The sequence below is a fragment of the Ovis aries genome, chromosome 22, assembly GCF_016772045.2.
Source record: "Ovis aries strain OAR_USU_Benz2616 breed Rambouillet chromosome 22, ARS-UI_Ramb_v3.0, whole genome shotgun sequence".
NCBI classification, from domain to species: Eukaryota; Metazoa; Chordata; class Mammalia; order Artiodactyla; family Bovidae; genus Ovis; species Ovis aries.
In genome coordinates this window covers 46078677-46101204 of record NC_056075.1, presented here as the reverse complement: position 1 = coordinate 46101204, position 22528 = coordinate 46078677, and the positions used below count along the sequence as shown (strand labels likewise).

General features: G+C 47.8%; 2 protein-coding genes across 4 annotated transcripts in view; one reads left to right on the top strand and one right to left on the bottom strand.

Moving 5' to 3' along the window:
• Positions 1–14520, top strand: part of INSYN2A (inhibitory synaptic factor 2A) — a 61197-nt gene extending 46677 nt beyond the window's left edge. For both annotated transcript variants that reach the window (XM_042238528.2, XM_004020264.6), the window contains one exon: positions 13142–14520. In XM_042238528.2, coding sequence (XP_042094462.1) covers positions 13142–13325 — 184 coding nt within the window. In that variant the 3' untranslated portion in view covers positions 13326–14520. The remainder of the gene's footprint in view (positions 1–13141) is intronic.
• DOCK1 (dedicator of cytokinesis 1) overlaps positions 1–22528 on the bottom strand; it is a 569019-nt gene that overhangs the window by 329440 nt on the left and 217051 nt on the right. The gene's annotated exons all lie outside the window — the stretch shown is intronic.

The window sequence follows — 22528 nt, the reverse complement described above, 5'->3', positions numbered from 1 at the left end:
GCCCTCGCCAGCCACGCCACCCAACCGGCAGCTCCCTAAGCACACTGAACGTCCCAGGAGAGGCAGGACTAGAGAAAAGCTGGAGTTTTAGATCTCTCTTTTGGGAAAGTATTTTAAAATGCTCCATTAGCATGTGTGCATGCATGCTCAGTTGCTCAGTTATGTCCATGTCCGACTCTTTGGGACCCCATGGACTGTAGCACACCTGGCTCCTCTGTCTATGGGATTCTCCAGGCAAGAATACTGGAGTGGGTTGTCGTTTCCGACTCCAGGGGATCTCCCCAACCCAGAGACTGAAGCCGCGTCTCTTGTGTCTCCAGTACTGGCAGGCAGATTCTTTACCACTGAGCCAGCAGGGAGGCCCAACAGAGTGATCAACAAAAGCAAAATTTTCTGACACCCAAACTTCTGCTGCAAAGGGAAGTTACTCTGAAGGCTTAATAGTAACATTTCAGCTGGACTCCCACTGCCCCACAAAAGCAGTCTTCCTGCTACAAATTCAAACAGAAATCTCCATATTATTACCAAGTTGAACACAGATACTCATCAAACTGTTTCCCAATTTTCCTATTACTTTATAGAAGATATAACTTAAAATTATAACCCTAAAATTGAACAGTTACTCTTGACATGGGTTATTGACATCACCAAGAGTCTTCTGAGCGCTAGAGATGATAAGAGGAGAAAGCCCACTTCTGGTCCACTAATTGGAACATCCTTCAAAAATGAAATCATAAGCATGTTGTTTGAATTTGAATCATAAAATTTGGGGTCTCACATTTAAGGTTATGCCAATCTTTTGAGGTGAGGACCAGATGTCTTCTGTGCCTGTGGTAGCCCTGGCTAGACTTCCGAGGTATCTGCCATGAACCACACCCGCTTCCCTGAAGTGCAACATGGTCTTGAGACAGCATCTGAGTTCAGGAGCCTTCTGGGTGTCGATCCGCCCCTCCGTTTGTCACACTCAGTACTTTGTAGCAGCCTCCTCTTTCCGGAGCATTTCACCCACAGAAATAATTCCCTCTTGCCTCCAGTGTATTTCAGTGGTTTATGTAACGCTCGGATAAATCACATCATTTTGATGGTGAGAACAAACAGTATACGCAGATCCAAACCCAGCATCCTCTTGGTGAGCACACAGCTGGAGAAGTGAGGACAGAGGGTCCGGGATCTAAGACAGAGAAGTCTCTCTGCCAGGAGCATCCAGCCCCAGGTGGGCAGCAACACTGTCCCAGGGGGCACAGTGGTGGGGGCTACTCCAGTTCTTATACTGCCATCAGAGCACCAAAGATGGGGGCAAGAGTGGCAACCGGCAGCTGCTGACACGCCCAGATAGGAACCTTCCCTCGAGGTTCTCTTTTGCCAAAAAAAAGTATGGCGATTGGGGAAGAAGGGAGGATACAGTCAGATGACGTCTTCATGTTCATCAGCCCTTTCAGTCCTCAAATGTCAAATGCTTCCTGAAGAATAGAGGTTTCTTTGACAGAAAAGCATCCAGAACTCAATAGGGCAGAAGGATTCACCTGTGCAGGTGACCCTGCTACACTGCAGTTGAGCAGGCAGACATCTCGGAGGTGAGCCAGAGGAACTGTCCAAATTGCAAAGGCTTTAAGAAGTGCTCTTTTCTCGTGGAAGAAAGACACTGCAATGGCCCCTCCATCAATTCCAAAGCCCATCGGGAGGACACAGGTTTCAGTTCTGCATCTCTGCAGTTGGCTCCATGCCTGGCTCTGGCAGCCTGGTCCTCCGCTACCAGGGCCTGCACCCTAGACTTCAGGAACACTCTAGGAGCCCTTGGACCACCATCTCTGCTGCTCTTCCGGGTCCTTCCCATAGGATGTCTGAGGCATCTCAGGACTGAAGAGGTGAAAGGAGTTTCAAAACGAAGACCTCCTCAAACGCCAGAGCATGTGGCTGTCTCAGAGCCCGGGTGAACCCGAGGGGCCCTAAGAGCTGCCAGTCTCTCCATGTTGCAATTTGTCATACCTGCATGCTGGCAGGCCCAGAGCCCTGGAGGTCAATGAATTTGACCCCACCTGTCTTGCATTTACACATTGCTTTTCACCCGAAAACCAATTACTCTCTCCGAGCCGTGTAAGAATACACCGTGTTGCCAGTAACACTTGGCCAAGGGACACACAAAGGGGGTCATGTCCAAGATGCGGCTGCCTGCCTGCATATTCAGCAACACAGCCCTTGAATAAATGTGTGCCTCTGCCAGGGATACATATTTCTCTATAAAACAACAAGTCAGCCATGGAAATATACAGGGCATGGAGAAAAAAAAAAAAATCAAAGGGACAAAAGATCTTGAAGCAATTTCAGGGGAAAGGGGGCTGCCAAGACCACAAGCAAAAGGTTGGAGACATCAACCTGCCTGGGACGGAAGTTTAGATAGGGGGCCGCCAAGAGGTTAGGGCTCAGCTGCCATCCTCGGTCTTTGGAGGGGTGTCCATTAGATCTCTAAGTCCTGTAGGATTGCAGGAAGGGGTCAGGTAGGTCCTTTCTAGCTCTGAAATCCTGTGACTCAGTGGTCTACAGTAATGAAATGGATGGATCTGAAAGCCTCAACAGAAAATACGTTGTTGTTTAGTCTCTCAGTCGTTTCTGACGCTTTGACACCCCATGGAATGTAGGCCACCAGGCTCCTCTGTCCATGGGATTTCCCAGCAAGAATACTGGAGTGGGGTTCCATTTCCTTCTCCAGGGGATCAAACCAGCATCTCCTACATTGCAGGCAGATTCTTTACCACTGAGCCACCTGGGAAACCCAACAGAAAGTCCACTTGGAGATAAAAGTCGGGGCATTCACAGGCATTTCTCAACTGAAAACATCCATTCCTATATTGGCAAATCAACTTACATAGAGCCAAACCTCCATCCTTGGGCAATGGGCTTGTTCTACTTCCTAGATATTGAAACCCCAAGCCTCCAAAATGACATCTTCCATCCCTGGGAGTTTGGAGGTGGTTAGCAAGACAACATTTTTTTTTTCCCTAAAACGACATTCCTTCCATTGTGATCTGGGCCAATGGGAAATTGGGAAATTCTAATTGAAGACCATCTCAGCATGAAACGAGATAACAAGAGATACAAATTTTAGTTTTCTATAGTAAAACTTTTTCTGACTTATCATCCCTATTCCCTGTCAAAATAGGCTGTAATTATTTCAGAAAATGTTTGAAGGATAAATTACTAATATAATCTTTGCTCATAAGCAGCTGAAATGCTTTGTACCCACCCTAGCTCAGTGAGTCTCTCGTCAGACTAATCTGATGAGTCATGCTAAGTGATGACTCATCCTTTGTTCAGATTTTGTTTCAAAAAGGAACAATGCAACATGCTATCTCCCCTGCTTAACTGAAGTGGCAAGTTCGTAAAATAATACCACAACAAAATGGCCTGAATTCAAACATGTGCCCTGTGACGAGGAGGGCCTCTGCTAGCCTCGATTCAAAGGCTTTGGGGGAATAAAGGCGGGATTTAAAAGATAATGATGATGATGATTCAGATTAATTAAGTAGAAGCTTTACCAGAATCTCAAATCTTCCTGTAAAGTGTCAGAATTCCTACCATCAATACCTTCCGGAGGCGGCTGCCCACACCTGGTTCCCCTCTGTATCCTCAGGGCCACAGCACAGCTGACCTCGAGTGACACTGTTAATTACGCAGTGAATTCCTGGGCGTACTCAGCCCCCAAAGGGAAGGGAAGGCTGCTGGTCTGTCTGCAGGTCACTTTGCTTTCAGCACCCCAGAGGGAGGCAGCTTGCAGGATACCCTGTTGTCCAAATCATATTTTCATCTTTTGATATGAGCCATTGATGGTCAAGCATAGACAAAATTTCAAACAACCATTCTGATAAACTACTCCAGTCCCTTCCATTCAATGTTTGTATGCATTTCTTCAGCAAGCATTTTTCATGGAACTCCCAGGAGATGACAGGCTTGGCCCCGGACAACAGGAGACTGGAGGAATTGGTGAGCTGGCTGAAGACAGCCCCACAGGACCCCTGCCATAGGGTCCCTGTAACAGTAGAGAGGGGACAACAGGGCACCTCCTGTTCCAAAGGTAAGGGCCACGGACACAGTGAAGAAAGGCCGAGGACGGGGAGCCGAAGGAAACCAGGATGCTCCAGCGGGGGGTGGCGGACTCACAGGAGACAGAACCATCTTGGAGAGGGTTTAGATGCTAGAACACCTCTCCTGTCTCCCAAGCTAAGGGCTAGAAACAACCAGAAGGATCCAGGGGGATAAACAGCCAGAGCATGTCCAAGGATGGAAGGGGAGGGCTTGCGGCCAGCACCCAGCATCCATCCTCACAGCAGCTGGGAAACTTTCCGGTACACTGCAGTCTTTAATTGCTTATCAAAGAGGCTCCCAGATTCCTCAAGGTCTTTTCCAAAGAGATTGGAGGAATTCAGGAAAGACAAGAAAAATACTCTCATTTTATGAGACTGAAACAAGGATTTCACAGAATTAACGGTGTGCATTTTCTCAAATCATCGATGGAAATTCATTGCATCATCTATAAGAACATAAAACTGAAGGCTGCAAAGATTCCACATAAAACGTGCCTGGAAGTGTCACTGATCCCAGAGTGTTGCAAAAAGGGAGCTGGTGAGGGTGGCCCGCCATCAGGGCAGTCAGCAGGACTGGACGTCTGGAGACTAACGAAGTCTTATTGTTAAGAGAGGTAATTGCATTTGTATGCAGAACTGGGGCCAGTGCTGGCCTGTCCAGAGCCCACTTGGAGTGGAATCTTTGCCGCCTTTGTCATTTAGTGATTATCTCTTAGTGGAAGTGGCTTCCCAGGCCTGCTTCAATTACCACCACTTGTGCATATTAAGTTCTTAAACAACATGAACTGATGTGAAGGAAATTAGCCTTTTGTCTAATACTTAGTGCTCTTGCCTAGAATTTACAGTTGAGTGATGGGGCGGAAAGAGATAACAGAAAAGATTTCCCTGGAGAATGTAACACCTTAGGTAATGTTGCTCTGATGTAAGGAAATATGTTTTAATAAAGTAAATTAAAAGTGAGAGAGAAAAAAAAAAAAAGAATGATTTAACAGACCTCAAAATTCTCCCTGAAAATTCCCCAAACCAGTAATCCAAGCTTTGTATGTTCTATCAGAATCCTATTTCTTTTTCCCCAGTATGTAAGGATTAGGTTTGACTATCTTTAGTGACATTTTACTAACCTTTCGTATCGAAAATTCTAATGTGTAACTGATTACAGCTGTAAAATTGAAAACTGATTACTCATCTCAACATATTATTTGTAAAGCAATTAGTTAAAATGTATTCAGCAGAGAAAGGCTAATTATACTGACAGCCCTCCTCTTAAGACCCTCAAAAGTCAAAATTAATGAGGTAGTCATCTATGTCCAAAACAGTGTGAAGGGGTTACACTGTTAGTGTCATGAGCCAATCAGTGTAATTCATTTTTTAGATGGCCGTGGAAATTTCCCTTTGGGGTAGATACAGCATCCAGTCCTTAAAGCAATGGACGTGTAAAGTTCCTGGGTGACTCAATGACAAGAGAAACCACCTAGAGTTTGCAGGCGTCGCTCAGCTGAAACTTCTCCCCCAGCAGCCTCCCTGAAGGCACTGGTCCCATAGACATCACATCTCTGGAGAGGCAGTGGGGAGCTCGGGGCTTCAGGCTGGTCACTGGTGACACCATAGGACATGCTAATGAGCTAATGCTCTTCTGGTCTGTCTGCTGAGAGCTGTCACTGGTCCATATCTTGGCTCTCTCTGCTCATGTCAGAATATGGGGAGCTCCTGAGAGCATCTTCAACTCGGGAGGCTTAGAGGAGCTGGGTTGCTGTGCATGTTAGCTCAAGTGCTGGGACCCCAAGAAGGCATTCTTCTCTGGGCAGCAGACTGTCCATCCTCAGGGTCAGAACAGAAGACACAGTGACGGCCAAGACCTCGGCCGACCCGACTTGGGTCACCTGGCTGGGCACTCCAACCCTGGCACCTGCAGGACTCACTGCAAATGATTTTGGAGAGTCCTGTGTTCTCGCCTTTTAACTGCCCTTACAATCCATGTCCTGCCTAAAGATGTTTGTTCTTTTTTTTTTTTTAATTAAAAATGTGCGCTCTTTGTTGAGGCCAGGAACAGCAGCAGATTGGCAGTCCACATTTAATAATTATCCACCCCTTCTAAATATAATCTCTGATCTTGATGACTTGCTAGGAGTGTGGCCTCAGTTACGCTTGATACCACTCTTGTTAGTGATCTGGTCCCTTTCTTACCCAAGAAATTATCACGGGTGGAGGTTACAAACAGGATTTGGTCTTTCTGCTTTGACCTCTCTGTGGCTCGAAATTATGGGAGGCTCAAGCACAGCCCCCTCACCCCGTGCACCTGGCCAGCCCTCAGATTTGAGCTCTGAGATGTAGCATGGGTGGTGAATCAGTCTCTGCTCCAGAGGAAGTCACAGATGAGAGAGACACCAATGGTGGGGCTTCAGCCGAGCCTAAAAGGAATGACTGTTCTCCTGTGTGGGCAGGACACGTAACAAGATGTATTCAGAAAGGTCACTGTCCAGCTATAATTTTAGCTACTTCAGAGTATAATTTATAGCTAGAATAGCCGACTAATGTTTTGCTTTTTATACCCATAATTTCTTTGCCATAGGATATCATGAAAAGGGGATAGATCTTTTATAGTTCGGGTATTAATATTACTGAATACCCATTTATTTCTGGTATTTTAAATCTTACAGTGATCCTGTAAACTTATATCATGCACCTGCCGTGTGCGAGAGAGATGGCAGAAGAGGTTGGTTATAATGAATCATTGTTCTGATGGATCTATGTTCATAGTCTTAATACTGGAAACGATCAGAATGAGATCCATATACATATAACAGGTATATAACGTGGGCACGTTCTGTGCACATATGTTCACCTTTTAAAGATTTTTTGATGTGGACCATCTTGAAGTATTGAATTTGTTACAATATCGCTTCCGTTTTACGTTTCGGTGTTTTTGACCCAAGAGGAACGTGGGATGGATCCTAGCTCCCCGACCAGGGATCAAACCCTCACCACCTGCATTGGAAGGTGAAATATTTACCACTGAACTGGCAGGGAAGTCCCTGTATGTCCATTTTAATGAATATTATAACTAGGAAAGAAAGCAGCAGCATTCTGCCGAGAATGGAATGGATGGGATATGGGTTTAGGTCATCAGTTTATTTCAGTAAACCAAGATTCTGTGCTGAGCCTGCCACAGTATTGAAGGCACCACAGAGGACGCTGACGTCAACACGGCCTAACCCTTGATGAGTTAACAGAACTGAGAAAAGGCGCTACAATCCAACATGAGCCAGAAGTGCTCTGATGAACATGTGTGGAGACCCTCAGAACTTGGTCCAGAGGGGTTTGGACAGGACAGGGAGGGGACAGGTGTATGTGATGGGTCTAGAACATCCATGGAAGGAAGAGGCAACAATGACCTGGTGGACAGGATGAGCAGTCGGAGTTTCAGGTGTCCCTGAGGTGGCTCAGGTACTTGGAAATCAGGTTAGGATGGGGGCGAGGTGGAGAGAAGACACACCAGACGGCTGTTTCCACGGCCAAAACAGCTGAAGGTCTGCGGGGGCAGAGGAAGTCCCCAGAGCTTGCTGAGAGGCGGCTGCCCCAGACCCAGCAGATGGGAGCGGGCGGGAAGGGCACGTCCAGCCAGACCCCAAGGTGCCGAGCTCGCCGGCTGAGTCTGGGGAAACAATGCGATTCTGGACATGCTGGCTGGATGGGACTCGCCAGGAGTCACGTGGAGATGTGTCCTGGGAGGAGATGGCTGTCTCGGGTCCTGGTTCTTCTACTCCCTGAAGGCACAGCCAGGGTCGTGTATGTATACCAGTGCCCAGGAGTGAAAAGTGACCTGCCTGCTCCATCTGGCCTGCAAGGGGGCGGACCTGACCTTCAGTTTCCTCTGAACGACACTGTGTCCTCCATGGTGCTATCAGACTTGATATATCGTTCTGGGGACGCTGTCTGTCCCCCTCAGACCCATGGATTACAGCCTTCCCACATCCTAGCGAGCTGGCTGCCCTGGGCTTGCCCCAATTTCCATGCACATTTGGTGGCTCCAAGGAGCCCCCTGGCAATGGAGGCATCTCCACCGTCACTTCCAGCCCAGGAAGCTCCAGTCCCCGAGGGTGGCACGATGTATCCACAGTGGCAGAGCGTGAGACAGACAGAGCCGCACGGAGCCCCGGTGACTCTGTGACCTGATGCAGAGAGATTGAAAAACGGAGGCCTCCGCTCCGCAGCCCACTGAGCCCTGCTGACACTATCAAGATTGGAGAAGTCAGAGATCTCAGGTTTTCTTCCAGTCCAGGACACACACAAGTGCCTGGGAGCCAAACTCGCCTGCTCTTGACTCTTCACGGCTACCCCCAGCGGGGCTGGAGAAAGGGACGCTCTGTGTCCATTTCCCCTTAAATTAACTTGAGGAGAAGGCAGCAGCTTGCTTAGGCAACTGTGGCAGGGCTCGGGTATTTATAGGAGCAGCAGACACCAGAGCATCTGCAGAGACGCCGGGACCACACTCCTCTGCAGAATCGCGCGACGTTGTGGGGAGAAGCGTTACTACAAGCCCAGCAGAGACGCCAGGAGGACAACAAAGCCCGGGCTGGTGGCCAGAGCGGCCGGAAGTCCAGAGCAGATTTTTATTTCCTTGGAAATGGACAGAGTGATAACTCTGTAAGTGAAGTCCCTATACATAAAACTTCCATTTTCAAGAGAAAAGGACTAACCAAAGACGTGAGGTGTGTGTCCCATGGCTTTAATCATACATCACAGGGAGTCCTGTATATGTGGCTATAGGTTTTAGTGGGCACGTCGGCCAGTGCGGCTTCACTGCCCACTCAGCTCTCAGAACGTGCGTTTGGCTGGATGGGCACAGGCAAGGAAAAGAGAGATATAAAAGGTAAATACTAACAGATCCCAGGGGTTCATATCTTGTAAACAGTCCAGGGACTGCTCCTGGATCACCCAGCACAATCTGCAGGCTGCCTTTGCACTCAGGACCAAAGGAGAGAGCACGCAGGTTAGGTGAGGCTGGCTTGGCTCCAGCCTCTTCACACTCTGGCTTGGAACATCCCGAGTCAGGACTTCTTCCAGACTGCTTATCCTCCAGAGGCGTCAGGGTTCAGCCTGCTGTACGCGTCCACTCGACAGCCCATCACAGACACCAGATCTCACCTGCAGGAGTCGGGCGGCACGACCAGCAGCCTCCTGCCTCGTGTGTGGCTGGACCCTGAGACCCTGGAGATGGCAGGAAGCTGTGTAACCCCCCACAGAGTCCTAAGAGATGAGGCGAGCCTGAGAGGTCAGACTTGGAACACCAGGGGATGCATCTCCGAGCTGGAGCTGGGGCGGCACGTCCCGCCACATGGTGGATAAACACCCCCTTGATGGAGCTTAGACGCGACATCCTGCAGGAAGCCACAACAGGGCCTGTAGCCCACAGGGCAGGTGGAAAGGGACTCAAAAGATGCTCCTAGGATCTTCTTCGCAGAGCACACCTGGCCACTGGCCAGCACAGCCTCGGACCCCACCCATCCTAAGATCTTACTGCAGACCCTCCCAGAAAAGAGGACGTCAGTAGTGGAAGTGGAGGCAGCAGGCTCTGAACAGATCCTGGTGTGCGATTTGCAACACAAGTTTCAGAATCTTCTTCAGTTAGGTTCTGACAGAAAGGAGCCTGGCCTCAGATTCCACTGGGAGTGGACTCCAGCACCACTGCCTGGGGGAGAAGCCCTGGTTATCTTCACGAGGAGGGGGCTTGCCGGGGGGAGAGCCAGGGGGCACCTCCAATATCATCGACCAAGACAGAGCAGCCCAGGGCAACTGGGATGAAAGCTGCTATGGGATTTGTCTTTTAAGGCTCATGTGTTGATTCAGTAAACATCACACAGGCAACTGCCACGGCTCAGGCCCTGCTGTAGGTGCTGATGGAGATGCTGATCAGGGGATGGAGACAATGATACGGAGCCAAATTCATAATCATGAGTCATCAGTAGTGGGTGCAGAGGAAGAAGAAAGGACAGTTGTGGGGGACCTTGCAGAAGGTGCTAGAAGGTCAGAAGGCCCTGTGTGTCTGGGGATGGAGGAGTGAGGCGTGGCAGCCACCCCCGAGTCAGGACACGCGCTCCAGGCCAGGGAGAAAGCAACATGGTGACAGCGGCCCCACACCCTGGCTCTGGGACAGTCACAGCCTCCACCACCACCACTCACACAGGCAGCGTCCCTCTGATCAGGGTCCAGACCCAAAGCGAGGGCCGTTGCCCCTCCAGAGGCGGTGCCCCCATACCACCCCCAGGATCCATCTGAACCGCTCACTATGTTAGACAGGGAGGCATGGCACAGAGTCCAGGTGCCCTAGAATGCCCACCGCTGGCTCCTGTCCAAGTCCTCTGGGCGAGCCGGAGCGGCAAGTGCAGCTTGATCCTGGCCATTTGGCCGCTGAGACTGAAGGGATCTTTCGCTCTGTGTCAGCTAGAGTCAGCCAGATGATTAACCTTCGGCCACCGCCCTGTGCAGCCAGCTGTCTGCCCCTGACTCGCCCCGGTGACTCAGTGAGCTCCCTCCTAAACGAGAAAAGGCCCCCTGGACTGAGCCCTTCGTATCACTCCAACCTGGCCGCAGGGCACAGCGCTCCACAGTTTGCCTGGCGGGTGCCCGCGCGCCACCTGACAGGCAGGTGTGCCGTGACCTGGGGTGACAGAAGGGGAGGGAGGTGCCGGGCTCAAGGTCACCTCACTCCAGGGCACTCCAAGTCACTCCCTGCACAAAGAAACCTGCTCTGGACGGCAGCTTCTCGGTTCACGGGGGACTCCAGATAGGAATCAGCTGACAGATGAAGTCGAGTCATCTTGTTAACAAGAACTCAGATTAGATTATGCTGTGATTACATGGTTCTGCGGTGTGATAAATTGGTTAATAACAGGATTCCCACTGTAGATGCTTAATGGGAATTCAATAATTACAGGTACCAGAATTGTACCATTGGCACAGGAAATGCTAGCGCCCCCCCCCCCACCCGGATCTAATAACACAAAACCTATCTGGGCCTATTGAGATGATTATGATCTGGAGAACACACTTTCAGTACTAAACCTTGACAGATACTAGCCTTGACAAAACGACTCTTTTGGGCCTATGCTACCATATTGGATACCATAACATCTCACAGACTCAACGGCAAGGTTCTTGTTTTCTTTGTTAAATGTCCAAGTCGAAGAATACTTTCATAGGTTGTTGCCATTATACAATTCGTGACCAACAGATGATAAGGAGAAAATAATATTTGAATCACATCTTATAGTTTAGGAAGTTTTTATTTTTCAAGGGAGAGGGTATAGGGGGATCCTTATCCTTTTTCAGTGAGATATCAGGGCAGCCATTCTTATACCCCTTCAAGCAAAGGGGACTGAACCTTAAAGAGGTGAAGGGGTTTCTCTGAGCTCGCCTGTCCCCCACCCCCACCGCAGCATCAAAGGGGAAAGCCACAATGGAGATGCTTGTTCTTCCTACTGAACGATAGCTGAGGCTCTTGTTTCACAAAGGCAGCGTGAGCTGAGGTTTGCACTTTTCACAACTGTCCCCCAGAGGAACCAAACCTCCGTCAGTCCCTGTTCTAGACTAGCAGGTCATGAGTTCACAGGGTTTTATTCTATTTCCTATAAACTGCAGCATAATGCAAAGAGGCCATTTCAAATGAAGGGGGAAAAAAAATCATTGTTTTGGGAGCAGAGAGAGAACTAGTCATAAACTTCTCTGATGGCATTTTTAATTTTTCACTAATATAGCCTTTGATGATAAGAAAAATGGAACAGTGGATTTAAAGCATAAAACGGTCCATTAGATGGGTCTTGAACTTGTTTTTAAAGCTCCAGATAATACAGCTTTGCTGTTTTGTCTTTCCAAAATGTCAAAATGTGGCCAGGATTAATGATTCTCTAAATCAGTGGAATATCATGTTTATAAATGGTTTACAGTTCTACTGGATATAAAATGTTATGACCTCATGTATTATCATCACTGCTGAGCCTGTACTGAAATCTACTGACATTTCGATGGGCACCCAGAGCAGACAGGGAAAGGGCACAGAGCGGAGGTCTCCGGAGGCCTGGTGACACAGCACCCAGGTTTACGTTGTTAAGGGTTCAGGCGAGGAAAGCAGAAGGGAGCCGGGCCCAGCGCCCCTTGGCTGACCACGCAAGAGTGACACTGGAGCAGGGGGTCCTACCCAAAGTTAGGGGGTCCACGGTGGTCCTTTCCAAAGCCATGGAGAGCTAGGAGGACTCCAGGCAAGCTGCAGCATTATTAGGAGAAATTTCATAGCAAACAAGATACACTTAAAAATCCACTTCAATCCTGTCGTTCTAACACAGACACTGTCACTACTGGTGAACGTCCTTTCCTATGGCTACATGTTTGCACATTACGGCTTCAGCCGTGTAATTACAATTCTACGTTATTTTCACTGAATACTATCTATGTTTTTGCAACAACAACAACAAAAAACTATCTTTGAGAACCACTGAGTGACGTTCAGTGGTGCTAACTTGATAAAACACACATTTTTGGATATTTGGGTTCTTGCCACTTTTTCAAGCAGATGAGATTTTTCAAAGGAGCCCAGAAGCCAAGGTCATGTCACTTAACAATAGTTTCAGGTGAGATGAATGGATTACTCTGACCTTGTGAAAAGTTGCACAGAGCTTCCAAGCACCTGGTGCAAATGTACTAAGATGACCCCTAAGCGCTCCATATCTTTGCTCAACTATTTATTCCACGAAGCACATGTATGCAGTGCATCGACAAGCAGAAAGCTTATTCACAGGTCACACTTATGGTTTCAACAGACAGTCTATGCCTCCACACCATGTGCACTAACAAAGCTTCAGAGAATGCTAAGTTATTTTCAGAAGAAAGTGAACTTTTTGGAGATAGTTCATAATGATTAAGAGCTCAAACATATTCTCGCCAATTGCTTAACGTTGAGCCATAAAATGACATCATGAACAGCATCCAAATGATCGTTACACGGGGAGGATGGCACCGAAGTCTGCTGTCACCGAGCCACTAAATCCGTCCCTCTCTTTGCTTTCTAGTGTGGAGCTAGATTTCAAGCAGCAGGAAGACAAACTCCAGCCAGTTCTGCGGAAACTTCATCCGTTCGAGGAAACTCAGGTCGCACCTTCGCCTTACACTCAGGAGACGTACTCCTCAACTCCCAAGCAAAAATCCAAAACTGAATCTAAAAAGCACGGACGGTGGAAACTCTGGTTCCTTTAACCCTCACGGTGTTTGGAGTCTGAAGGCCGTCTTGAAAACCCACTGGAGTTCAAAGTAAACCCTTTTCCAAAACGAACAGGATGGAGTGAAGGGTGGCTGGGCTGGGCATCACCCAGTTCTCCCCCTGCTTACCAAAAAGGCCTTTGTGACAGATCAGCTCACAGAGGCAAGGGAGTGCAGGTCATACCTTGCCAGCTGTCTCTGCAGTTCGGGGGTGTGGGATGTAAAATCGGAAACAAAACCTAACACGGTCAAAGGTGAAACCTAAAAATTCTATGCCCCCGCCCCCAGATCGGCAAGGATTAGGTTATCAACCTGCAGAACAGCAGGCTGTCACTCTGTAACACAGCGAAAACTCATAATTATTTTCAAGCCTTTATTTTTTTTAAATACTGAGAAGAAAAAAGCAGCCCTTAAGTTTGCAAAGGACTTCATTTTTACGTTTAATTTTGCAAATAAGCGGGGGGCGGGGGGAGGGGGGGTGCGAGTGCAATTTCCAGCACATCGAATTCCAGAGAAAGCACAATTTTTTTCCAGTGGTCGGAGACCATGAATAATCTCTAAAATGTGACTCTATGTATATTTGCCTTCACGTGCTGTAGCGCTAAGCCAAGTGGCATCTCAGTGTCACACTGACACCTCAAATTCGGCGTCTCCTTCATCTCCAGACCGGCGACATGCTTTCTGCTCCTGCTCCAAATGGCCAGCAGCAGCCAGGAGTCCCCCCAGAGTCAGGACATGCTTTTAATCACTGCAAGTTGACAGGGTCAGCGCTATCGGACACTAAGCTTTCATAGATCTCATTTTTTAATCTTTTGGTACCCAAAGGCCAAATGATAAATCCTGGCAAGAATCTGAAAACACACACAGAGATACACAATGGATTATACAGTCACCGATAAATCACAGGCATTCTCTGCCACCGGAAAGTGTTTCTGTGGATCAATCTTTGAGACACTGTTCATCACGAAAGCCTAGCCAGATGTTTGATACCATTCGTTATGCTTTGTAACAGCCGGGGAAGATCTGACCACCTCGAAGCGAAACCCTGTGCTTAGTTTAGCTGCTACTGACAAACCACCTTAATGTCACGCACATTTAACCTGTTAGTGAGCTGTACTAAATGACGATACCTAGAGGAAAGCTGTGAATCAAATGTTTTTAGGTCTTTTTTAAATAAATCCTGACACTTCGAGTTCTCTTTTGATTACACATTGCAATATAAATCTCAGTTCCTTTATTTTTTCACTCGTTCCTTTGGCCCTTTGCAGGTACCTTTTTATAGAATTCAAAAGCCCCTACTCTATTAATGACTCTATCAAACTTTGGCTTTTCACAATAGGAAGTAGGCATCTTCCTTTGCCTTTTTTTTTTGGGGGGGGGGCAGGGAGTAACAACGTCAATTTTGAGTTGTCTGTGAACGTACAAGGAAACCAAGTCTCCTAGTCTCTGTCCAACCGTTTCCAATCTAATCTCATGCTCACACGCACACCTTATTGATCAGATGCCAACAGAGCGGTCAACCTTGGTGAAAGGATCCACCTGCATTTCTCAGACTGGAGCTATTTCTTGCCATGCATTTTCCTTCTGACTCAATAGCAAATCTATTTTTTTGTTCTCAGTGTTCTGATTCTACAAGGACCTTAGTGGGCTTGAAACAAACAAAAAAAAGAATGACAGGAGTATCTCATGTAAGCATTCTTTGGGGGTTACTCCAGCTATCTCACAGAGGTACACTTTAATTAAAAGAAAAAAAACATGCATCTTTTGTGGAATCGATATATGAGGATAAGAATCCTTGAATATCACTTAATAGAATTGAGAAATATTTTTGTGGAAGGAGAAGACTGAGTTAAGTTGATCAAATACCATGAAGGAAGTGCAATTGTTTCGTGTAGAGATAAAATTTGAAAAAAAATGTGTTTCATGTATTTTATACTGTTTTTAACTAAAGTTATAAAAACATGTTTGCAACAAGTTCTCTCTCCTTGTGTCTTCAGAATCTCGACTGTCTCAGTGAATTGAAATAAGGATGTTAGCAGCTTTCTGCTTAGTACCATAATTCTGTCTAAACAAGAGGACATCCTCATAAACAAAGTAATATCACTGTCTGAAAGCAGTCTAGACCAAAAAAAAAAAAAAAAGAAAAAAAAATTTTTCAGAATCTAAAAGGGAACTGAAGATAAATGAATTCCTATCTAAAAATGAAACTATCTTCAGAATAGGAAAAAAAATATTTTCAATCTCATTTCATGACTGCAGCGTGTCACTCACAGGTGATGACTCTTCTCTTAGAAAGATTTACGTAAAATCTTTGATACAAAACCAAGGTAAAAAGTACCGTGTTCCTGCATATGTAGATGTACACATGGCATTACGTATAGAGATTACATTATTATACTTGTCACTAAGTTCTTTATTAATTTTTAAATAAAAAAAAATCAAAGGTCATGTTTTGTGCGGCTATTAAACTTATTTCACAGTCTCAATAGTTTGGGAAAAGAGAAGCCATCCATCAAAGGAAATAACAATGAAGGAAGGGTGTTCAGGCTGAAGAGAACTTCACAGAGTCTTCGTAAGAGGAGAAAATTCATAGAGTGTGCGCACTGCCTACAGCCTGGCCTGGTGGGGGTGGGGGCAGGGCTGGAATCCAGCTCAGACTCAGTTGACCAGGTCACATCCGCGGCACAGGCTTCAGCTGCCAGGAGGATGTATAGCTTTTAAGATCAAAGGCCACCACACACAGGAGGATCTGGCTGAAATCTAATTTTTGAAGAACCTCAGGGACAACCAACCTCATTGGTATTTCCAGGGCAAGTCCTCTCATCCCCATTCCCTCCCCCGAGGCAGATTCTAGACCATCCATCCATCAAGTGCCCAGCCCCAGGAAACTGGCCACCTCCTTCCTTTCTTCCTCCCTCCCTGGGATGGAAGACCAGTGCCTCCATTGGGCTGAGTACCCTGCCTCTCCCATGAAGACCAGCCCAAGCCAACCTCCTTTCCCAAGGGAAAAGGCCCCCCAGAAACCTAGGAGAGGAGAGTCACCACCCCCTTTCTCAGGCTCTGCAATAACAAAGTCCGCTCACAAGGATGGGGCTGAGACAGAAGGCCCCCGCTGCCCTCACAAGTCCCTCTGAGCAAAGAAGGGGTCAGGAGTCAGGATGGAGTCAAGATGGGGCGGAAGAATCCATGCCCAGAGTGCCCGGGGAAGCTCCAAATCACACTCAACAATCATCTGTGAGCCGCACACTGCTCACAAATGTGCTCACACTGTGCTGCCTCACAGGTCCTCTCTTATCGATAACCAGATTCAAGACATTCTGCACACAGGTGCCCACATATCACACTGCAAGTGTGTGACTAGCCTCCAAGGAGCGGTCCCAGGCCTCCACATATGGTCCTTCTGTCTCAGATGATCCCCTAAGCAGAGTTATGATCAAGGGGAAGTCAAGATGTGGGAAAATCTTGCTCTCTTGGAAAGGGCACAAGAAGTTGGCAGATGTTTCCCCCATCCCAGGAGGTTGCCGAGATGTCCGTTGCCATGGAGACCTGAGGTGTGGCAGTCATGGCGACCTGAGGTGTGGCAGTCATGGCGTCGTCATTCATGGTCCCACACCAGGCTGACTCCAGTCTCAGATGGTAACAGTGAGCATACCTTGCAAAGCCCTTCTCCTTGGGGTACCACCACGGGCAAGGCGGATCTGAGATACACCACGCTCAGTTCCAACTCAGAAGACACACCATGCAATACAAGTGTTTGCTTTGTGCTTCCCACTGAAGACAGCGAGAACAAAAAAGAAGAGACAAGCCATGAACCTCTGCATTCCATGCTGTCTGTGAGGATACTACGTGTTTACAAAGCCCACCACAGCTGGAATGCTTCTTCAGGAGCATTTTTATCAGCAAGTAAAATTTGACATGATTACATGTCGCCTAAAGGTCACAGCAGCTGCCTTCCACACTGGTGTGTCTCCTTCTATCTAGAAAATCTCCATCACTGGCACACTTGGCATGGGGTAAGCGCACAACCCATTTATTGAGCGGAAGAGAAGAGTTACATGATTCAGAAACAGCGTCGCATTTTGTGAACTGGCGGTAACTCACCCTGCTATTACATATAACATACGTGCTGACAAGTGGGCAGCTCAGGCACAGGCAGTACACTGCCTTTCAAGCAACTCAATAACTAACTTAAGGTACAGTCTAGGATGAATATGCAAGAATCGCACAGCATACTTTACCCAGGGAATGGCGTGGTTTTTATTTCCTAGTCAACAAATCCACGGTCAGTCACCAAGCTTGAAAAAAATAGGAGGGCCACAGAAAATATGAGAAAGGCTGGGAACACTGCTGTACAAACACCAAATGGGAATGAGTGGATAAAGTCATCACAGCTCATATGTGTACCCACATCAGATGACTTTCTGCCAGTCAGATGTATTCTGAGTAGATTTATTAACAAACACACGTTAGAGACACTTTTTGTAATACTCATATAGAAAAAGCAGATACTGTCCACTTGAAACTTTTATAATGTATTGTTTTCTTCTGCGAAGCAAGGTTAAGATCAGCACTTTGTTAAAAGCACATTCATACGTAAAGTCCATTAGAACAGGTATCGCAAAATGAACGCGCATGCGTGGGGAAAGAACATCTCTGTGAAAAGTCCTGGTGATAATCTTGGTAAAGGGGCCGCATGCAGGGGGAGACCACGCCTCTTACAGTATCTTTCAAATGCAGAAGCGTGTCAGGTCCTTGTAAATCACGCAGGCTCAAAGAAAGCAGTGGGCTTCCACTATCAGCATCGTCCCTGTCATCGGTGCTACTGCCCCAAAGAAACACCGCTCCCATCAACGACCCCTACAGCTGGCTCTCAGAGCGGAAACAAAAGAACTTCTATCCCTCGAGTCTAGGGAACGAGGAGGTCTGGTGCTCACAAGAGCGAGTGGTGAACGCAGGCAGAACTTTTCCCATTGCTAAGCCTACTTCTGTCAGTTTTCCAGGGGAATCTTTCTTTTGAAGAGGCCCACATTCTCATGTGAATTAGTAATTTTCAGTCTTCTGGTGCGTATCCAGGCCACAGAAAAAAATCTTTAAAAGTCCTCACTCGATTACATTTTTAAGGGACCCATTAACAAATGTAAACCTGATCATTTGAAAGCAGCAGCAGTGGCTAACATCACAGAAGGAACAGCCATGTGTATTATCCTCTCTGCTCTCAACCCAGCTTTATTTACAGCACTTATTCCAACAAAGACACGGGCTGTGTTTGTCCTGAAGTCCTGTGTGAGGGTCGGGGTACCCATGTCACTCACCAGATAAGTGGTCGGGCTCCTGCCCACCAGACAAGAGCACCTAAGCCCCCAGGGCCCCTGCTCGGAACCGAACACAATGACCAAGAAGGTGCCGAGCACTGTCAGCCTAGAAACGTTTTCAAAGAGGAAGAGAAAAATCAAATCTGAAATCAGACAATGCAAAACTCGACATTTCAACCCACTATGCTACAGCATCAGACAATCCTGGAATAAAGATGAAATGGCATCTTAATTCTGTGGTCAGATACTGCAAGTCTTCTGTGTTAGGGCCCATGGTCAACATCCAAGCCATCCACAACCCTAAACTTGCCAAATGCAGTTTCCTTTGTCAAAAAGGCATCCACTCAGTAGGATCATGGCATATTTTTATCCTCTGCCTGAGATGCACTCCAACAGCCCATTTCAAATACGAAGTTGAAAGGTATAAAATGAACTAAAACAAGTGACATATAACCAACTGCATGGTGTTTATAAGATACCACAGATACAGATAAAAGAAAAGGCTTAGCCAATAATGTGTGAAGTCCCCCAGTTCTCAGTCCCGTATATGAATGGATGGGGAACTGCCAGGCCACAACAGCATCCCCAGCTGATGAATAATTCTGTTGGAAACAGAGGTCACAGGTCTACTCCTACTATTGACAATATCATGAAATAAATTATTAAGTGAAGCACAGCTATTTAAAACTTTAAAATCACTTGGATTTTTTAGGTCCCTCTTTAGCAATCATGCAGAATTGGTGAGCTGATTCGTGGTTATACCACTTCCATTCCACTGATGCAAAAAAGCAGAGCAGACACATAAGTCCTGGAATCTCTGTGTCACACCAGGGACAGCACAGCTGGCCCCAGGCAGACTGATAAACCACGTGCTGCTCATTTCTCACTCTAGAAGGGCCCCTGATGAAGGTTTTTTTTGTCCATCTTGTCAGGGATATTTTCCCCCTCTGGATCCTCCTCTCATCTAAATTACCAGAGCAACACCAGCGACATCAAGAAGCCACTGCACAAATCTGCTCAGGAGCTGACGGGCAGAGCAAGGTCCAGCTCAGGAAGCAGGGCGGCCTCTCAGTCTCACCGCTCTGCGGCTGTCACCAAGCGGACTCGAGGCCCCCTGACTCCCAAAAGAGCTTCCTGAGCATCTCCAGTCGGAAATGGTGAATGTCCTTTCTGCAAACATCGTGACACTGTCACCACTCATGAAATAACTATAGGATATTCAGATTTTTTTTTTTTTGAGAGTCCTTCCCTGACAGCTTAATTCATTTTAAGGGAAGGAATTTCTGGGCTCCTTGTATACACATTAGAGATGTCAGAACTGGGAAGAGTCAGGTTAGGACCTAAGTCCTGTTTGTGCTTCTGGAGACTTCTGCTGCAGACGGGCTAGACGGGGGCGATGAGCCTCTGTGTGGGCAGCTTGCTATAGTCTATCCCCACTGACCCCCCCACAGTGCCCTGGACCTCCGCCACCTGTGCCGTAGGGGCAAGGCTGCAGCTTGGTCAGAGAGAGCCTGGGTCCTTGCTTCCTGGCCCGCTGGCTAACAGTGCAACGGTTCTTCCCAGGAACCTCCAAGGAGTCCGTAGGCCACAGGCGTTCCTCCAAGCCCTTCAGGAAAGCGGCTGCCGACCCGTGGTCTGGCCCCTTCTACCTCCAGGACATCCTGGCATTTGGTCCATGGATGTGACTGAGGCAGCAAGCAGCAAAGTGTTTACTCCTGCGGGCAGCTCCCCGCCGAACAAGGATGTGGATCCAGGAGGAACTCAGAGTCCTCCTGGGGACCTTCTGGTCCACCGCTGAGACAAGGATCACAGAGCTCAGTCTTCCAGAAGAGACCAAAGAACACCAGCTCTGGTGCCCAACCAGGGCTCCCCACGAGCCCTGCCGTGCCAGCTGTGGGTCTGGGGCTACTTCCCACCTCCCTGCAGGGCATTTCTGCAAGGGCCTATGCACAGGGAAGGGGAGGATTAAGCGAGGCTCTTTGATGCATTAACCAGTGCCCAGCACACACAGATGCAAAGAACTGACTCATTTGAAAAAACCCTGATGCTGGGGAAAGATTGAAGGCGGGAGGAGAAGGGGACGACAGAGGATGAGATGGCTGGATGGCATCACCAACTCAATGGACGTGAGTCTGAGTAAACTCCGGGAGTTGGTGATGGACAGGGAGGCCTGGCGTGCTGCAATCCATTGGGCTGCAAAGAACCGGACCTGACTGAGCAACTGAATTAACTGAACTGAGCTGAGCTGAGCTGAGCTGAGCACACAGAGGAGGAGCAGCTACTGTATCATCACTGTCATCACTATGCCTGAGACACGGGGAATTTCCCAAAGGCCCCCTGGACCACATGGTCTGAGAAAAGTCACCATGCTCTTCCTGCAAGGTTCAGTCTAGACCCTCAGCTTGAGCTGTGAGCGCTTCTTACAATCTCACCACATCCCAAGGTCCTGTCCAAACTGCTCTGAGTGTCCTCCCCGCCCTCCTCTCCCCAGTGTAATTGCTGGCCAGTGGGCTTTGATCCGAGTGAACACACTGCTACCCGGAGATGGGACCATCTCACCCGCTCACTGGCCACCACGCCAGCCACCTCCCCCATCTGCCCAGCCACCTCCCCCTTCTGCCCAGCCACCTCCCCCTTCTGCCCACCAAGACTGTCCATCGCACACTCACTGTGACTCCGTGATGGCCAGAATGTCACTCCCACGACGGTCTCAGCACAATGACACCAAACTCAGGTCAGGCTCTAGCCACACGTCCTTCATTCTACTTAAAGCCCCCGAGTTCCACTATGACAGAGTATCCCGTGGCACCCAGGACACAACCCCAAGGAGACAGGAACACTGGGGCCCTGGGGTGCCTCTGCAGCCACCCCAAGTCTTCCTCCACGGGGCTCCCTCTCCACTGACCTAGACGAAAGCATTTCCAGAACTACAGAGAAGAAGAGTAACAATGAGGAGCATGAAGAAGCAAGTGAGGTTTACAGGATAATGGAAGAGTCCATGGTAAATAACATCAATTTACAAGGAAAAATCCTTAATTTAAACATGGTAAAGCATAAATGGAAAAGAGATGTACCTTAGAAAGGAAAACCGGCACACAACATGGGCTAAAACTCAGAAACATAAACTCGACAATCTTACCACATGGAAACATACAGAGGCAACGATTATTCTCTGTGGCGCATCCAAAGCCACACGCCACATCCCTCACTGTGATGCAGCCACAGAAAGCAACACAAGCCCACTGCCCCATTCCTGCTTTATGTCCGAAGGAAGCTGATGGGTCACCAGACCTGATCCATGCCCAGGCTATGCAGACAGAGCTAAACTCACCCAAGGGAGACCAGTGTGCCTAGTCTGACTGCCAGTGAAAACTCTAACTGGATTTTTCTTGTTCCTTGATTAGGAAAGTGACTTTTTTGAAATAGGATCCACCCAGCTTAGTTAAATGGTAATACATACCAGAAATGAAAGAAATTAAATGAGACCTACAAATGCATCTTTTGCCCATGAAACCAAATCTAACAATCATCACGGTGGCAAACTCTGGGAGAAAGCGCCACAGCGTGAAACGTGAAAGACCGCCACCGCTATTGGTAAAAACCTGGAGGAAAAGAATAGATCCCACACTTTGCATCCATGTAAGAGGAACATTTACAGTACATTAGAGAAGACAGAAAATAGCTAACTCGGAGTGCCTCAATTACTTTTTAAGGCCCTTCATAAAATTTTATTAATGGGATCTTAAGTGTAAATACACAGAAAGCAACTGCCTGGAGTGTGGGAACTTAGAAGAAAACAAACAACCTTTGCTAGAAGCTAGCAACGACAAAACTAGACCCAAATCCTCCATCTACAAAACGAGGGTGTGCCTGCTTTTCACCTTTGAC